The 19,697-nt window shown below is 41.4% G+C and overlaps 1 protein-coding gene across 3 annotated transcripts; it reads left to right on the top strand.

The window, feature by feature from the left end:
- Positions 1-457: 457 nt before the first annotated feature.
- Positions 458-18,658, top strand: HHLA1 (HERV-H LTR-associating 1). Of its 3 annotated transcripts, XM_054295626.1 has the most exons (16): positions 458-586; positions 842-904; positions 5,622-5,730; positions 6,626-6,685; positions 7,708-7,788; positions 8,252-8,335; positions 8,427-8,510; positions 10,238-10,321; positions 10,874-10,930; positions 11,039-11,125; positions 11,904-11,996; positions 14,105-14,176; positions 14,418-14,492; positions 17,309-17,465; positions 18,119-18,201; positions 18,420-18,658. In XM_054295626.1, exons 2-16 carry the CDS (start codon positions 899-901, stop codon positions 18,461-18,463), a joined length of 1,176 nt encoding a protein of 391 aa, XP_054151601.1. In that variant the 5' UTR covers positions 458-586; positions 842-898; the 3' UTR covers positions 18,464-18,658. The 3 variants fall into 3 exon arrangements, with proteins under 3 accessions (XP_054151601.1, XP_054151594.1, XP_054151610.1); XM_054295619.1 differs by having other exon boundaries at positions 18,119-18,658; XM_054295635.1 differs by having other exon boundaries at positions 5,627-5,730; positions 18,119-18,658.
- Positions 18,659-19,697: the final 1,039 nt, after the last annotated feature.

Consider the following 19,697-nt stretch of genomic DNA (forward strand, 5'->3'; position numbering starts at 1 on the left):
CACTCAGCAGCACTGAAATTGCCATATGTCATTGCTCTGACCAGATCTCCCTTCTTCATCATCTAACCATGATTCCAGGCAATTTTTCCTGTTGTAATTCACATTTTATTCCTTTTGAGGTTCCACACTTAAGATACATTTCAGGTGTCATCTCTGCCCTCTTGGCAATGTCCCTTGTTTGACCTGAAGGATGGCTAAAGCTTTACCAGAGGGGCTCACCCTTGCCTACTTCTCACCATCAAAGGTGCCATGGGTCTAATTGCAGTAAGCAGAGCTGTTCCTTTAAAAGGGGAAAAAAAAAAGATCCTCCACAATTCAATTCTACTGCCAAAAGGAGCTTCCAATCCCCACCTGATCTGCCACAGAGCCTTTCCATGCAGCATTCAACAGGCACTTTGTGTGCTCACGATTGTGTTACCTCTGGTTAGTCCTTCAGGGATTAGGATAACAATTTTCACAGGATTTTAAGGAAAGATTATCAAGCCTGTCTACTAAAAGTTTTTCACAAAGTGTTTATTAACAGCTGGCAATATCTTCCAGTGTTGTATAGGCTCTGAAGATAATAATTTTTGTCATGAGAAATCAGGTAAGTTGATGTTAACTATTACAGATATTGATGGTTTTACTTGTACTTGGAGGAAACCTTTTAATGCTCAGTGCTGTTAATGCTCAGTGGAAATGTAGCAAATTAGATGATTTTTTTTACTAAATGTATATTTATTGCGTTATATTACATTCTCACACAAATAAATCTGATCTTAAAAAGTAATTGTATCAATGTAATGAAGCGTGCAGTTGTAACACGGGCATATTTTCACATTAACTTGAAATATTTCTTTAGACTTGGTGGATGATGGTGTGCTTAAAATGAGACATGACCTTTAGATGTTGCAACTGAATGAAGGTAAGGAAATTTGTACTTAAGGACTTTCCTCTTCTATTTCTTTCTTCTCTTGATTCCTGTACTGCTCTGTTAAGCGTGAAGACGTGAGGAAACTGCTTGATACTGGAGTGCAGTACGTTGGTACAAGAAAAATGGAAACTATTTAAACTTCATGGTTACCTGCCACATTAAAAGGAGTTCTACTGAAGCATAGCTAATAAACACATTGGTTTAAGATTGCTGTTAACCCAGAGTAACAGAGAGGGATTTAATAAGAGGTCTGCATGAGTGTATAAAAGTAATTTGAACTGGATTAAAATCTCCAATTCAGCAGTTCAGGGAACTCTGGATCAACAGTTCTAAATAAAATAGATTCTACTAATATCATTCAGCTTAAAATAAACAGAGGAGGATTGTTATACTAGTAGAGCTAAGGAGAATTTGTAACCAAAGGCTTGACCCTCAGTCTTTATCAGACAAATGTTTGGAAGGAAAACCTTCTCTGAGCCAGTTTATGGGATTTGTCTGCCTGCTCGGGGCTGCAGGCACCTGTGGATCCCAGTACAGTCTGGAATGGAAATGGTGATTTTGGTCTGGAGGACAATGAGGGTTTCGTATTTGCAACCTGGACATGTATTTCAGTCATCACAGTGGAGTCACTTCAAGAGATATACAGTTGCAAAGTCATAAAGGCTTGTCCCTGATAAATAAAAACTGGATATTGAATAACCAGAGTAACGCAAATGTGACGTGTATTACAAGAGTTAATATTGCTAATATCTACATTGCTGAGAAATAAGATATTTCAGGCAACAGTTCTAGGAATAGTTGTCACACATGGTTTTGAAATTTGGTTGGATAGCATAAATTTCAGGGAGTTAATGCTGGAAAAAGATTTTGGGAAGCAATTAAAAGCTAATGCTTCAAATTTAAATCAAGTCTCTATCCAATAAGGAGCAAGGGTAGTCCATTTTGGAGTGATATCCCTGGTATTAAGATTTATCTGCAATTTCTTTTTAAGCATTTTGTGCTGGTCAGGGAACACACCAGTGCTAAAAACGGCATTCATGCAAAACAGCACTCTCATGAATGGAGAATTTTCCATCATTTTGTAGCAACAATACTCAATATTTCTTTGCTAGAAGTAGAGGAAGATTTGTCTTACTGTGATCCATCCTTCCAGGTTATGTTTGCCTGTTGTCCTTATCTATAGATGTTTTGCTTGGCTGAGTCTGTAGTGTGATATGGCCAAGTAATGCCTTTCTCTAAATTCCTGCTGTAAATCAGCACTGTGTGTGCAGAGAATTGTTTGTGTTGATTAGCACAGAGGAGCAGTTCAGTGGGGAGGACAGCAGGGAACTGAGAATTCAGGTGAGCAAGAAAGCTTCACGCACAATTTGTCTTGCTCTATTCTGTTTGAATTTTTACAGCTTTTCTCTCTCTCCTAAAATAGATGATCCCTTCATGTGTCAATCCTCTTGCCTCTTCTCTCTCTTTTAGGAATGTGATCTCTCTAGACCCTGCTCTCACTTGCTACACCAAGTCCTCTGTCAAATGATTTTCCCTTGTCCTGCTGCCATGAACAACTCTGACCAGTTTAAATAAGTCAGCACTAAGTGAGATTTCTGATAGGAGATTATCTGCTATCTACCCTTTTACTTATGAACCTTTGTAAAACAGTTGTGCTTTCACATCAGTCTGTGAAATGCTCTCCCCAAGGATTTCAGTGCCAGTGTGATTCCCTGGTGACCCGGCAGAACCCACATTCCTCAAAGCAGGTCCTGGAAATCAAGTTTCCTTATGGTGGATGAACACTGGCCTTGATCTGTAGGGACAGACTGAAAATGGGGCAGGGCATGCCCTCTTCTCCCACCTCCTGGGTCTGGGTCTTTCACCTGCCATGCAGCCAAATCCTTGTGCAGGGCAGAGGTGTGGGGCCATTCACCAGTCAGGGCTGCAGAGCCCCTCAGGCTGGCCAGCCTTGCCCCTCCGGGACAGCCCAGTGGCAGCACTTGTGCTGTCTGTGTTTCCTGCTGGTGTCCCTTGGGTTGGTGTGCACAGGGACAGCACCAGCTGAAATAAACACGGGCAGGAGACCTTTCTCCTTTCTACCTTTATAAAAGTGGTCAGCTCAAGCAGGGAGAACCAACGGGTCTGCACACACACTGCCACTGCCCCCAGGAACACCAGAGTAAAGGAAGACGAGGAAGAGTGCAGCTTTGTCGGCTAGATCTGTGTGCAGAGCTGGGGTTTCTCTCCTCATGAGAGCATCAGAAGAGTCCCACTTTTTGGTTCAACATTCAAGCTCCTCCGTCCAGCTGACATCCTGTGAGGTTAGGGTGAGGAGTAAAAAGGGTCTTAGCAGATACTGGATTCTGTTCCTCACGTCTGGTCATCACTTTGATTCATCAATTTTGTGTTGGCTCATTGTTTTAGGGGTTTTTGGCTAGGTTTGGTGAGGGGTCTCTCCCATTGCATGCTGATTCCGAGATCACTTGCATGCTAACTCCGAGGTCACCTCCTGTTCACCATCTGGGTGCCATCCTCCAGGAAGCAGCAGGGTGTCACTTGACAAAAGGGTGAATTCTTAACCATCAACGACAGGTAGTTAATGAAAACGACAGGTGATTATAATAACAAACAGTTAGAACTCCAACCTGGCAGCCCAACCTGTGAACTCTGCAACCTTTTTAAAAAATAGACAGCTTTTCTACTCATAACACTGGCTCTGCAGCCTGGTCACTCCTGTGTGCATGGAACAGCTCAGACGGGCTGTGGCCCATAAACACTGGACCATCATCACAAAGCACAACTCATCCTAATGCAGATTTTGCAGAGCTAAGGTGACACTTCTCATAGTACAATCAAAATTCATGAAGTTCTAATAAAAGGAGCAAATCACCCCACTTCTCACCTCAAAGACACAACCCAATAGATCCCCTTTCATGGTAGACTTGATTATCTAGATGCACCAGCCACCACAGACCCCTGCTCCAAATCACATGCAGTTACAAACCTCCCTTTACATGATCACCCAACTCTCCACCTCCCCAAGCCTGCTCTCCCCAACAGCCACGTCCCTGCTGCTTTGCAAAGCACCATTGTCTCACACTCAGCTCCACAGAGGAGCATCTCTCACTAACTCCTCTCTATTTCATTGAACCAAACCAAAGACAACAAAAAAATTATCAGAATCCAGAGATGTGGGTTGGTTTTATACCAATCTCCATGCAGAATACATCTCCACTGCTTCCACCACATCAACCTGGGAGCAGGACTGAGCTAACACACTGCTCTCCCCTAATTACAGAGTCCACAGATACATTAAAAAAAAAAATAAAAAAAAAAAAAAAAAGCTGTTACCAGTTCCAGGAAGCTTCATAACACCAGAGAGTGAAAGAAGGGATAGCCTTGCCAGAGTCAGGCCCTGGGATTTTCATGACAGCAATATTTTCATAGTCTGTAGTCTAGCAGTTTGCCAGATTCCAAATATTGTTGCAAGAAAAGCCAGGTTTAGGATTTTCGGTGCTAGACTTGTCCATGGGATACTGGACTCTGTCCATGCATAATTCCTCCACAGAAAGGTGATGGAGAATGAAGTCTGGGAATGGGATTTGGCCAACACTTTCTGCCTCAGTTCCTTTCTTCTGAACATGCTGTGCAGAAACTGTGGATGAGTCCAGGCTTGGGTCTGAGTAAAAAGGATTGGGCAGATGGGCTGGATAGGTAGGATGAGCTGCTTGAAGGCTCTCAGAGCTTTGCTTGGATTAGCAGAGCTGGCACTTACGCACCTTTGTCTCATCAGACCAACAAACACAGACATTTCCAACACAGAAATATTTAGTATTGTTCCACCATCCCAAGGAAGAGTCTCTTTAGAGCCACTAAATACAAATAAGCCATTTTTTGAATGTTTGAATTCTCTAGTGACTTCAAGATGAAAAATATTTTAAATATGATGATAATATTTTCCTAATCAAACAGTATTACCTTCAAGATAATGTTTTTCCGCATACTTGTAAGATTAGCTGCTCCAAGAGGATATTAAAAATTTTTGGGCTTTTTTTTTATTTTCATATCATCCCTTATTTTCTGACAACTACAGAGTTATTTGACATGTTCTGATATTACAAACACAGGGGAAACATGAAAAGAAACCTTTTTTTCCCCACATCCCTAGCCATCTAATTAAATCTTTGAAACCTGGAAAGCAGCTCATGGTCTGAAAGGCAGAACACTGTTAGTCCTTACCAAGCAGGTAGGCAAAGCAGCACAGGACACAACCTGGTGACAGTAACTCAGAAATACAAAACCAGGAATGATCAGAAAAACAACATCTCTGTGGAAGAGAACTTCATTTGGCATTTCTGGTCTGAAACTAAACATAAGCAGATTTTATCTTGTTTTAGGAGAACGGCTTTAGGCAGTTGTTGTGTCAGTGCACAGCTCATCCTGCCAGAGAAGAGGGTTGTGTTGACAACCTTACCAATTCCCCAGAAAAGCCAGTTAGGTAGGACTCAAAAATCAAGAGCATATCCTAAATTCACGGCACCCACAGGCACAGAGGAAATACTGATGGTGGAGTCTCTGCTCCTTTGTTATTTCCAACCCAATCTTTCTCTGCATCACAGAAATTGGATATTTTTCCTGTGGTTACATCATTCTGGGACAAGGGCTGGACAAAATTGCTCAATGTTAAAAATTTTACCAGCACCAAAAGAGCATTTCTCTCTCCTAGAGCAGCCAGACCTGCTGGAAGTCAGCATCCATGATGCAGGGGCTCTGCTGGCAGGTGGCAGTGAAGATGAGCCTGGGATTCCTGTGTCTCTTTCTGGTTTTCAGCACAGGTAAGGACAATGGGCTGGTGCTCCCCAGGGAATTCCCCAGTGTATTCCTGCTGCTCCCACAGCCCCATTCCCACATCTGTGGCAGGTTTGGTTCTTTCCCCCTGTGCAGGCAGCACTGAAGGGCTGGAGCTGCAGGGCTGGTGTCACTCAGCAGAGCAGAGCAGGGGATGCCTGTTCCTAAATCCCATGCTGAGAATCTGGAATCAGAAAGGTTTAAAAGGAAAGAGAGGGAAGGGTTATAGAAGAGCTCCTACCACCTAGATTGTCAATCCAGATTTAACTTTGACTAATTGAGAGTTCTTAATACAGCTGATTAATACAACATCACAATTTATAAGTCTTGGATTATACACTGCCTACTGGGAATTTTTCCTTTATAAACATACATAAAGGGGAACTTGGATGGGCTGAGAAGCTGAAGCTTCATAGGAACATGGCAGATTAGCATTTTCTAGCACTGACGCTTTTGGAGAGCCTTTGGGATTACTCTTAGGAGGCACTCAGCTCTCCTCCAGTGGGATAGGTAACCTAAATCTCAAACACACATCTTCAACTTGTCCTGCAGTCTCTCATTTATTGCTGTGCACATCAGCTGGTCACCAAGTGATCCCAGAAACCCAGTCCAATCTCCTGAGCCCAGTTTCAGCCCATTCCTCCTGAAACACAGCCCTTGAGGACAACCCTCAATTGCATGACTGCTCTGATTAACAAATATACACAGAGAACAGAAGATTTATTTGCATTTGGCCTTATTTTACTCTTTACCTTGCAGAAATTCTTGGTGCAAGCCTAGTGAAGATCTCTGCAAATATTCACTACTATATTTTTATTTTGATTATTGAGGGGCAAATTCAACAGGGAAAACTGTTTCTCAGTCTCTTTCTTCCCTTTGCAGCTTCGTGCCTAAGAAAAGAAAACAAGAAAGAGAAGCAATTGGCAGTGCTGGCTACAGCAGGTAACAGGCAGCGCATCAGGAGCCCAGAGTCAGGGTGGTAATGGGATGGGAGGTGCTGTGCAGATGGACCCTGCTCCTGCAGAGTCTGTGAGCCCCAGCCCACCCAGTCCAGTCCCTGGCCATGTTAACAACTGTGCTTCCCAAAATCTGCTCTTCTCTTTTTCCTTTCTCTCCTTCCCAGCTCTCCATTCCCTTTTGTTTTCCTTTTCTCTCCTCTATGCTGTGGACAAGTGCTGCTTTCAGCCCTGGGGTGCTTCAAGCTGGTTATAAATAGTACTGATGTCATTGGAAAATTGCATTTCTCCCCAAATTCAATTTTGTTCTCATCTCAGCTTTCTGTGCTTCTTTTTCTATGCTGCTCTGTTCTTCCTCTCTCTGTCATGCTCACACACACCTTCCTCCCTCACACAGACACTGCACTGCTCTTCTTCTGCATGACTTTGTGGGAGGGAAGCAAAAAAAAAAAACCTTCAAAAAGACTTGGGAAAAGTCAAATAAGCAACAACAACAGAAATAAAACATGTTAAGATAAAAAGAGTGATTTGGCTACAGCAAAATTTTTCTGTTGTAGCAAGCAGTATAGCCATCAATGTAGCTGAAAAACAAAAATCTATATTTTCATGCAGGTTTGGGGAAGGTGGAACCTTTCTTAGGCACTTCCTCTGCCTTTTGTGACCTGCATGGAGAGATCTGCTGCTCTGTTGGCAGCAAACACCCATTGCCCTGCAGGGGAGGGCACCAGCATGCCAGGGCTGGCAGGGTCCTGCAGCTGCTCAAGGACATGATCAAGGGCACAGCTGGCAGACGTGAATTTTGGCTCACCATTTTACTGCTGCTGTACTTGCTATTTACTAGACTCATCTCCATGGTGGAATTTTACTTTCCCATCAGTGTTTTTCGGTACGCCCCAAACGTGCATAATCTGCTCATTTTGGTTTTCCTGTTCTGGCAGATTTGTAGCACACATGAGCAGTGGCTGCACAGCTGTTTCCTTGTGCCTTCATGCACCCCTTTTCTTTCAGAGCTGCCTGCAAAGTCCCTGGACCTGGCTGCCATTAACCTGACAGAGCTGGTGAACGGGATGCTGAGCACTGCACTCAGAGGTAAAGCGACACAGCTGGCAGGTCACAGCTGCAGCCCAGCAGAGCAGGAGAAAAGGCACCAGAGGTGCTGGCAGGAGAAGCTGTAAACATGTGCTGTCAGCCTCCAGAGTTGCTTCCAGGAGCATGTTACCTCTGTGCATTTATCATGCAGATGGCTGTCTACCCCAGAGAACTTGGAAATTAGTGTGGGTTTATATATAGACACAATATATTTACTTGTGGGGCGCCTTTCAAAATCACTTTCTAATCCAGTGTACATTTCAATTAAAAAGAAAACAAAATAAAAAGGAAGAAGCAATGCAAATGATCCTTCCTTCAGTGGAAATGAGAATGGACTGGGTGTGAGGCAGCTGTATCATGCTGGCACCTTGGGAATCCTTTAGACACTAAATGAGCAGAGTCAAAACATGCTGTTCTCACTATTTATTCCCACCTCTAATAGCATGGATCTGTGTCTCTGCAGGTACCAAGAAACTCTTCTCTTTGCTGAGCATCACCTCTTACAGCTCGTTTGCCTTCCACAAAGTGTCAGTCACCATTTACAACAGTGAGTGTTGGCTTGCTCAGCTCTGCAGCAGCTTCTCTCCCACAGCCTGGGCCACAATACACTGATTTTATTTCTCTGTCTCTCCCTCCAGTCTCTAATGCAAAAAATATTGACCCTGGCAAGTTCCCTATGCACTACTGCTACTGTGTGAATAATGTGACAAATGACTTGACAGGTGGGTACACAAAAGAGGTTGGCAATTGCATGTGCTTAAGCTGAATTATTTCTTTTGGAGCTGAGAGCTTTAGTTTGAATTCTGCAGAATTCATCCTTATGATTGCCACCACCACACTGAGGCCAACAGCCATAACTCACAAGGAGTGGCTGCTCTAATCCACAGCTTCAGGTGGCTGCAGCCAGTCTGGGATGGAGTCAAGTGACTGGAGTGGTTTGGCTGGCAAAAGCCTCCCTTTCCTCCTTGGAAATGCACAGGAGAGACAACCAGCAATATGTGGTACCTCACCTTGGCCACTTCTTCTCTCCTGAGAAAACCCAGAGGAGATGAACAAGGGCTTCTCTGCACCAACAAAGAAACTTCCAGTTGTTATAGTAACTTCTTTGAGCCAGGTCTTATAAGCTCTTAGAGCCTATAACACACCCAAGATAGCTCAGCTACCCTTGGAGGCATAAAAATCAGCAGGATGGCTTCTGTTGCAGTGTTGGAAACAAAAAGGTTTATTAAAAGGCACAATAACAAACAGAAAAACCAAGCCAGGTGCTAGATGTTCTTGCTCCTGTTAAAACACTTTACAAAAGCCCTTGGTTTCTTTATTCACGTCCTTTTCTAGTTAATTGTCCAGGCAAGACTTTTTGGCTTCTGTCTAATTAGCTATCTTTAAGTTTGAGGTGAAGTCTCCTGGGTCCTCTGAGGTGTCTTTTCACTTAATTGAGGAGAGAAACTTCTGGCCTTCTTTCCTTTTAAGGGAAAAAAGGATAGTTTTGTCCCTCCATCAACAAGAGGCACACTCCTCCATCCAGTAACCTCAATGAGCCCAAGAGAAGGGAAAAACAAGCACTAACATCTTCATAGAACTGTTGAATGGACTACAAAGTACTGTTGGGCAAACCCTTCACCTGAAATCCCTGATTTCACAGAATTTAACATTTCAGGATGCATCTGAGTGTTTGGATTCTTCAGATGGTTAATGCAGGGGATCAAGAGTAGATCAGCAGCTACAGACCAGACTCCAAACCCTCTATGCCACACGTGTGACCCTGCACAAGCCACAGTGGCTTTCATGGCTTTCTCTGGACCCACATATCCCACAAGCCTTGATGGATAATTACCCAGTTTGCCTGGAGAATAACAGAGAAACTTTAATCTTTGTGCTGCAAATCCTGACTATCTTGGGGATTGGAGCATTCTCCAAAGCAGTAAAAATTCAGGGCTCAGGTCCATCACTCCCTAAATGAGAACAGTGACCTGTTACTGCTGGGAGGTACCCCTAAAGCACCACCAGCCATTCCTTGGGCTGACATCTGAATCATCAGGATGTCTGAAGCAGACCCCAGAGGAAATAATCCAATTCCTATTGGAAGGTCCTACACAGCAGACAGGCAATTACAGCAGGCAAAGCTGCAGGGCTTCAGATCTCCTTCTGCATTTAAGCAGACTAAATACAGCATTGATTTAAAATGTTCTCTTGAACAGATAAATTCCACTTAAGTTTGCTTTTAGACACACATATTTTGGATATCATCTCTGAAATATACTTCTGAAAGTATTCTCATGGTTTCTTCCAGTCCACTCCAGGAAAATATTTTAAACTTTAAAATATTTTAAGCTTTGTCTTGTATGAGCATATATCTAAAATATCATCACATACAAGAGTAAATTTTTGACTTGACATACATGATAGGGAATGAGTTTTCAATAATAAACTTTCTCTATTTGTTGTCTAGATTTTACAGCTCTACTTGTTGATATCATTGGAAACTCCACCAGTTATCTCACAGAAATTTTCAAATCCACTTCTATTCTCTCAGGTTTGCATTTCCTTTGAACATTTATAATTGTGTTATCATTTACTCCTTGCATGCAAACAACCATAAAAATGTGGATACAAGCCTATTGCTCTTACCCAACAGCATTTTTCTTGCAACACATAGAACAAGATACATATATAATGTGAATGTGTGTAATATAGAGATGTATCTGTTTCTATGTTATGTTGTTTGAATGTTTTATAATTAACTACTAAAGATTGGTGGGTTTGAGAATTATTATTACATACTGATATTTTGAGGAATTCTGATTCACAGAGAATAAGTATGGGCTATTTTAGCTGAAGATTTTTTTCCATATAAAAATGCTTGTAATTTAGAATTTTAATTAGATAGAAACTTTTTCCCTGAAGATACAAACATTTGGATTTGATGGTAGTTGGATATTTTTGTCAAAAATTAGATCAGAAGGAACATATTTGCTCAGCTGCCATAGCCACATGCCATTTTTTGTTTGTGTTTTCAACTGTTTAAGATAATTCCATGTAAGGAAAACTGGTAACAATGATATTTTTTATGTTTTTTGCTTTTCAGTGCGTCAGAGCAATGACTCTGATTGCATCTACATCTGTGTGATGGCAGGGCAGACAGGTACAAGTTAAAATCATTCCACCCAACAATATTATCCTAGTTTTCCTCAGTGATGATTTATGCTGGAAACAAGACTTTCTTGATATTTGTAAGCATTTCTATTTGCAGGGAAAAATCTGTCTGATTTTTTGGAAATACTAGATAAGTCTCCTGTTATTAATTACACATTTTCCAGTAACACATCATCTGACCTGGGTAAGTACATCCTGGGGAATAAAAGGAAACAGGAACCACAGTGAAATCATGTCCAGATAGCTCTTGCAATAAGAGTACTTCGTCCTCACTTCCACTACTACAAATATTATTTTATTTTTTATTATTTCTTCTATATTTGCATAATTTTATGTATTTGGTTATAGTTAGAATAATATTTTATATTGTTGAAAATGTAATACAGTAATTATATGATAAATGTAAGTAAATTTTACAAATCTTTAAATTATTTGTTACAAGGTCTTCTGGTGGAGGAACAAACAAAACCTGCTGGGATGAGAGCTTTTAGAGAATTCAGCATTGGGCTGAGGAGGGTCTCCAGTGCTCTTAAATCTAACTGGGTGCCTTCCATAGCTCTCAGCACAAATGAGCTCCTACTTTTACATGAGTTACATTCAGAGTGGAGGTGAACACATTCAGTCACTGTTCTGTGTGGCTCCTCCACCCAAAACTGCTTTAACTGCTTTGCCAGTTTGAGCTGCACTTCAGGTGCTCACCTTTCACTGTTGCCCATCACTGTCTCCCATTTTCAAGGACAAACTGAAATCAGTGGCAAGTTGTGTGTGCTGAAAGCTCTGGGATGTTTCTCTTTTCAAAACCAAACAAACAAACAAAAAAAAGAGATGACACTTGGCCAAAACCCCTTTTAATTAGAAACAACAGCTGCTTCTATGGTAGCAGAAGCTGATTTCTTTCCTTTCTCTCACACAATATGCTGTGGATAGTGAGTGCTCTAACCTTGTCTTCTCATACCTCCAAGACCTAGATTCGATTTTCTCAACTTTTGTGAAGTTGCAGGAAGACTCAAACAAGACACTGGATTCATCAGCAGAACATGTGTGGACATTTAAATGTGAGCAAATATTGTCAGACCTAAATTTGTGTTCCCCTTGATGAATGTCTTGACAAGTGATGTTAGCTCCAAATAAAGGGTAGCATAAAATTTCTCTGAATCAGCACATGATGCCAGTAATGCATTGAAGAGCTGGAGGATAGAGATACTCTTGTGAAAAGCCATTTTACCAGAAAAAATAAGTTTTCTAAAGAGGCAGAGAAGAAGAGAAGAACTGATTGTTGGTTTGAAACCAAAAAATAAGATTATTTAGACTATTTCCTCTTATTTTCTATGGGGTTTTTTTCTGTATTATTTTCTATTTCTTTATATGACATTCAGTTGTACTTGAGCATTTCATAAACTTTAGTACATTTAATTTTGCTACAGGGCTAAAAGATAGAAAAGTGCTGCTCTGCCCCATTTTGGAAGCCAAAAATCAAGGCTTTGCACCTGCTAGCTTGTAGTAGAAATCAATAGAAATTCTGACCTTGACTTCATACATCCTTGTCACTGCAGCTGCATCCCTCTCCTACAAAATGCCTGCATTTCCTGTAGGCAGTCTGTTGTCCTTTATAAATATTTTTAATTTCCTAAACCACATGCCCACCTTTGTTATCTCTCATAGCCACGAGCGTCAGTTCTCAATCTGCAGCATCTGCCCTCCAGTACCTGCCTGCTCACCTTCAGACAGACAGGACCTTTCTCTCTTTCTACTGTAGTGAAGCAGTTCAGGAAATTAAGCACAAATTATGTCAAGAAAAAAACAAAACCCTGCAGCAAAATTTCTGTTTATTTCTTTCATGAAAACTCATCCATTAAAATGTTCTCAATTAAAATTTCCAACATTATTGGAGCTCCCTGCGTTTCCATATTTAAAACGAAATGGAGAAGTGCCTGCTCGAGTGCCAGAGAAGCACTCAAGGGGTAGATGGCATTTTCTGGGTGTATTTTAGATATTATTCTCCCCCAGTGTGTTGGAGTTGCTGGTGCCTGTGATGGTGTTCACAGGGGTCTGAGGATGAGGGAAGAGACGAGGATCTGACTCCATGTTTCAGAAGGCTTGATTTATTATTTTATGATATATATTATATTAAAACTATACTAAAAGGATAGAAGAAAGGATTTCATCAGAAGGCTAGCTAAGAATAGAAAAAGAAAGAAAGAATAACAAAGGCTTGTGTCTTGGACAGAGAGTCTGAGCCAGCTGACTGTGATTGGCCAATTAGAAACAACTCTATGAGACCAATCACAGATGCACCTGTTGCATTCCACAGCAGCAGATAACCATTGTTTACATTTTGTTCTTGAGGCCTCTCAGCTTCTCAAGAGAAAAAATCTTAAGGAAAGGATTTTTTAGAAAATATCATAGCTAGAGGTGCCCTTTCTCTGTCTCTCTCTCCTCCAGCTACCAGGACCCCTCTCGCCCAGAAAGGAGCAGGCATCCCCACCGTCCCCACCACGAGGTTCCCGCTGTGGCCAAGGACAGCTGGAGCCAAAGGCTCGTGGTTTCCATCACCCCACGTGGATGGTCCCAGGCCCCAGGGCATGGCCAGACCCCCCCTGAGCCCTGGGGGGAGCCTGGCCCCACCGCCAGACCTGCAGCCCAGCCCCAGTGAGTATGGCCAGCAGCCCTGGAACTGCCCTGGGGCTTGGCAAAGTGTCTCTGAGTGGAGCTTGGAGAGCCCTTCAGGGACACCCACTCTGGGTTACCAGTGAGTTCATTACTTCATTGCAGAAATGCCAAAATCAGCTATAGGTTCCATCCTGTAATTTCTTGTCTTTAGGGGAAAAAACCTGGTCTTGCTTCCCACAAACACCTCTGCCACTTGGATCTTCCCCCACATTTAGCTCCAAATTTGGTGAGCAGACCTGTGAAAAAGCAATATAGAAATGCTTCTTTTGCCTTCTTGATGCCTTTTTGAAGCCCTGCCCTTCCCTAGTCCACAGGCTATTCAAGTTTTAGTCAAGTACGGATTTTTCTTTTTTATTTCATCCTGGCATTTTTGTATGTCACTGGCAGTACTGGGTGAGGGACTCTGGCTGCTGAGCTGTCTCATACCTAGAAATTCTTCTCAGTAGACAGATAAATAATGAATAAAAGGAAAGGTGTGTCTCTGTTCCCGCAGCTGACACGTCCATGCTTTGGATGCAGACAGTGTCTCCACAAGAAGCCAGCAAAGTGATGCAAACAGAGCCAGGTAAGACTGATCTGAAATAGCAGCAAAGTGTGTTTTCATAAACACTCTATTTATGAAATAGAAAGTAACATATAGAAATAGATGACTCATAATGTGTTTAAACATCACTGTCCACGGAAATGTTTACTAATGAACTGTGAGTTCAGGGTTGTATTTTTTATTCCTTTTTGCTGTTCCTTCAATCAACCTGCCTTTTTGTTTTAAGATGCCAAAGCAAGTTCTGTTCTTTTCCCTCCCCCAGATTTGCCCTCCACAGTACTGTCTCTGCCACCTTCCTACCGACCTGGTGTGACACTGAAACTGTACTCAGCTACCAGTGAGTAAATGCACCTCATGCACAGAAACAGTAGTGTGCTTGCAAGTCATGCAAATAGAAACATTCCCAGGCACAAAAAACATACATGCTTAATTAGCTTGTGATAGTTTATGTATGTAAACCACCCCAAATGCCCAAGGGACTGCTTCCCATTTACTTGTGAATTGTACACAGCTGCAAATTCAAGACATAGATTATATTGTGATGATAGAATAACATGGGTACTCTGTGGGGCAATTTTAGCACTGATTGGTTATCAGAGAATTCATTCTTATGTCATTCCAAAAGAAAATATCATGCTTTAAATCTCGTCATAAACAAAATTATGAAATCAGCTCATGCCACATGAAACCCCCAGAATTGTTCTGAATTTACAATACTGCAAACTCCTTCCTCAGCTAAAAAAGGATCATCATCAACTAGATTTTCATGAAAGCTCAATTCTCATCTGCTTCTGTTTCTGTGTGGTGACTGTCCAGGAGAAGCATGGATGCTGGGTAGTGCAAAGGTAACATATCAGCCTGGCCTCCAGGGGTCTTCAATATACTTTAGGCTTGGTGTTTTAGATAAAACCAGAAGTGTCTGAGGAACTAAAATGCTGGGCAAATCACTCGCATTTTCATGGTCATCTTTTTAGCTCTTATAATGCTATTTAATTCTGAAATCAGTTTTATTTTTTCTCTCATCTTACTTCTGTTTAAAGAGCTCCAAACACCAGAATCCTCCTCTGGTGTGCAGCACTAAAGACCCTGGAGAGCCTAGGATGCTTTGAAAAGGTGGGAAACATGGATTTCAGTGAGATGGGTGAATTGGAGTCGTCAAATGCCTCTGTGTGAGCAGCCATGGAGGCACAGGCTGCCTGCCTGATTCTAACAATCACACATTTGGGGAAATAAATCCAGCAGTGGGACCCTTAAGTAAGAAAGGGCATTCACATTGTTCTGAGGGATGACTCATGATTCCAATAATTAATTTCTTTAATCACAGAAGTGGGTGCCAACTAATAAATCATGTACATGTGCATTTTAGAGCGTGCAGGGAGGGATATTTTGAGTCTGAATCATTCACAGTAACCATAACATTGGTCTTCACTGGCAGCAAAATTTAATCTCAGTGTCACAGGGATGTGATATTGAATTAATAAAAGAGCTATCTGTTTATTGCAAAAGTTGGACACTTCACTGCTCCTGACAATAATGTGGCAATTTGAAACACACAGGAGGAAATCTCTGCACAGGAGCTGTGGTTCTTGCCTTTTCTGGTCTCTTGACTAATTCAATCTCTTAAGAAAGAGAAGTTTTAGAAAAGAAAGTTCTGAAATAAATTCCTACTTTTATTTATCTTTATGAACTTTTTTACTGAACACAAAAAAATACATTTCACAGTAGATAGTTATTACAGAAGAGGTATAAAGTTTTACTATGAATGGGTGAAAATTTAAATTTCAATGATATGATGTGAATATACTCTGCAATAAAAAAAATAAGTAGAAAATTAATTGAAAATTATTTCATCATTAAACAAATACAGTATTATGCAAATACAGTGTTAAAGTGATTGCCAAAAATGAAAACCAAATCAATTTCCTTAGCTTTCAGCATTTTTGTTTGACTTCTCTTTCCCACATAGATGACTTCAAATTGAAATTGCCTACATTCAATTTGCAGCTAGATAAAAGTGAATTTCTGGTGGCAAAACACATGGCTTGAGTGAAGCATTTAATGCCTGGTTAGCAGGATAGGAGGACCCACTTCTGCGGAGGCCGAAATTCGTAGGAGGGTGGCCTTCAGCAAGTTTTAATTATTCATCAACTTTTTTATTTCTCATCAATTTTAAGACAACTTTTCAGGGACAACTTATATTTAAACCTCATTGTCCCATGCTCTGATATTTGGTTTTAACATTAAGTGTGTTTACATAAGCAAGGAATCATTAATTTTTCATTCACTCCATGTAGGAGAATATCAAGGTGTGTCAAATGCTATTAAGGGGACAAAGCCTAATGACATTTAGTGAAATTGCTGAGGTGAAGAGAAATGCCCATGTCTGCTAATCTCACCTGGTATTTGTGCAGTGCCTTTGACACAGCTGGCTTTCAGAGCAGCCTGTGAGTTTGGAAGCTGCCAGGGTCTGTGCCCTGCTCCTCACATACTCCTGCTATCTTGGTCAAGCACTGCCAGCAGAGAAATAGTTTCATAGCAATGAAAATGGTTTCTCTTTCAGGTTGGTAGAGCCCTGATTTTCCTCCTGCCCAAGAATGCCATTCTATATTAAATTTCTTGTCAGCACTGGATGACTCAAGCTTATTTCAACAGAACTTCATTAGTCCAAATTTAACCTTCATAACCTGTGCTATCACATAACATAGCATTGCCCAGAGCTATAAAGTGTGTGAGACATGTGAACCTGGAAATGCAATTACACTGTCTAAGGGGATTATACTCAGCAGGTAAGGCTGGTTATCCACACATGGCCACAGCCTGCTGCTACTTACACAAAAATGGAAAAAAATAGTTGACAATCACACCAAGGCTGCCCTCGCTTTTCTTTCTTTTCCTTCCTCCCTTCCCTTCCCTTCCCTTCCCTTCCCTTCCCTTCCCTTCCCTTCCCTTCCCTTCCCTTCCCTTCCCTTCCCTTCCCTTCCCTCCCTCTCCTTCCTCTTCTTCCTCCCGCCCCAAAATGTCATTTTCAGGGACATCCCTTATTTGTTGGAGTAGGGAAGCCATTTCTTTGGAGGCCATATCCCAGACCAGGCAGAGCAGGAGATGTGGTGGCCCAAGCCTTTGTGCTAGCTCAGAGCTGTGCTTTGTCCCCAGGGTGCCCCCAGGCGATGCTCAGAGAGCCCCATGTCACCTCCCCTCCTGTCACCCTCCTAGTGCAGAAGATCAACCCCTGTGTGATGGAGCTCTGCAGGTTCTTTCAGCTGTGCCTCTGTGTTGGTCACAGAAGATATTCCAGAAAGGAAGCCATGAGGTAAAACCTGGCACTATTTTTTCTTTCTTGGTCTGCTTAAAATACTCCTTTGGGCTTTTTGTTCCCAAATGACAATTTTCAATCACCAATGATTATTATGGAGGGTCTGTGGCCACTGGCTGAGACCCAAATGTGTCCCAGGGCCCTGATCAGTACCTGATTTGGCTTCCGTATTCCAGCTAAGGGAAAAAAGCCCAGTTGCATCTTTCCAAACATCCAATGGCATCACTGAGGTTGGAATCTAGCTTTTTACTTCCATATTTAGTAGTAGCAGCATGATGTACTGTGCGTATCATGGAATCATAGATTGCTTTGAGTTGAAAGGGAACTAAAGACCATTTATTCCTACTCTGCTGCCATGGGCAGGAACTCTTTTCACTGGACCAAGCTGCTCCAACCCTAATCCAACCCGACCTTGAGCACTTCCAGGGATGGGGCATCCACAGCTTCTCTGGGCAACCTGTGCCACTGTCTCACCACCCTCTCAGTAAAGAATTTCTGCCTACTATTTAACCTGAACCTGCCCTCTTTCAGCCTGAAGCCATTCCTCCTTACCTTATCACTCCATGCCCTTGTCCAACGTCCCTCACCTTATGAAAGATAACAAGCCTCTTATCTTTAACTGCATCTCCTATCTGTAACTCCATCTTCAGATACTGTGTTGAATACTATTCCTGGTTTGTGAAAAATGCAAGTTATGTCTGCGAAAGAGTCAAAAGGGTTGCTTACTCCCACAGTAAGTACATTTTCACTTTATATCTCTATATCTCTACACACCTTGTTATGAAGATATAACAAAGATTTTTGCATATCCACAAAATATTTGCTGTCATCAGATAGCTATTTTATCTGATAATGATTTTTAAGGGATTAAAAAATTATTTTACCTTCATGCATGTTTTAACATTTTCTTGTAAAACCTCTTCTAACTAATATTTTCTTGTGTTCTTCCAGCATTAAAGCAAAAATGCCTTAAAAACATCTGTACATCAGTTTAGAGCACTGAGAAATTTTACTGCAAGTTGGAAGACTGGTGGCAGTTTTAGTTTTCTTTTTGATTTCTCAGAAAGCAACATGTTATTTGTAAATATTTGAAATCAGACAAGCTATTAACCAGATGTTAACCTAGAAATGTCTCCTCCACCAAGTCATTGTAAAAATAATGTCTAAAAAACAGAGATTTTTATACAAGTGATGTAACCGCAATAAAAACATTATAAGTCTTTTTAAAATCTTATTTTATAAAAGATATTTACATGGCTGACTAATGAATGCAAACAGTTTCTATTTATTTTATTGATATTTGAGACACAGTAATCAAAATTAACAAATGCAAAATAATTTAAAGGCAACCTGAAACATTGAAGACAAGCAGAACTCTCTGGTGTTAAACACATGCAGATTACCTTCTAAATCAAAAACTTCCATTACTTTAGCAATTCCTGTTGTGCCAACCCAGGAAGTGACAGAATCTTTTGTACTCGAGATGAATTTGTGTGAGCTCGCCAGGATTCACAGAAACATGGAATTATAGAATGGGTTGGGTTGGAAGGGACCTTAAAGATTTTCTACTTCCAGTCTCACCAGATCAGGTTGCTCAGGGCCCCTTCCAACCCAGCTTTCATTTCCTTCATATGCAAGTCTGGTGAACCAAAAAGCAGTTCTAGAAAAAAATGAAAGAATAACCAAATCAATTACATTATCCCATAGTTTTCTATGCTGCAGCAACATTATGCTATCAGAGTATGTCATCAAGCCATTAATACTGTTTTTAAATAAGAAGTTTATTTGCACTACAGCTGCTGCACATTGATGTTTCACTGAAGAGAGATGTTCAAAGGCAAAGCCAAGGAGGAAAATAACAATATGAGCAATGCTGACCCCCGGGAGAGGTGGGATGCAGTAGTTCTCTTCTAAAATACATTTTGCTGTTGTGCTTAATAGTTTAAGAGAAGAACTTCTGTCATGTCAAAGAGCAGGACAGATTGGAGTGGTACCAATTTCAGCAGATATTGAAAGTTAGGCCAATGGAATAAACAGGAATGTCAATACAGTGAGCATGTGCTGGGAATAAGACACGCTGCTATCCAGAAGGACCTCAACAGGCTGAAGAAATGAGCCAACAAGAACTTCACAAAGTTCAAGAAGTGCCATAACATGTCACTGCCATGCTGTGGGAGGTCTCACCTTGCTGCAGCAGCCTCAGCCTGTGCCCATTGTCTCTTGCTGTGT

The sequence above is a fragment of the Melozone crissalis genome, unplaced genomic scaffold, assembly GCF_028551555.1.
Source record: "Melozone crissalis strain CALT ecotype California unplaced genomic scaffold, PUWL_Pcris_2 ptg000002l_1, whole genome shotgun sequence".
NCBI classification, from domain to species: Eukaryota; Metazoa; Chordata; class Aves; order Passeriformes; family Passerellidae; genus Melozone; species Melozone crissalis.

Excerpts from the sequence above, each read along its gene's own strand:
- HHLA1 (XM_054295619.1), top strand. Across the intron at positions 8,511-10,237 it reads TGTGACAAATGACTTGACAG|ATTTTACAGCTCTACTTGTT; the intron begins GTGGGTACACAA and ends TTTGTTGTCTAG. Across the intron at positions 17,466-18,118 it reads TCCAGAAAGGAAGCCATGAG|ATACTGTGTTGAATACTATT; the intron begins GTAAAACCTGGC and ends CTCCATCTTCAG.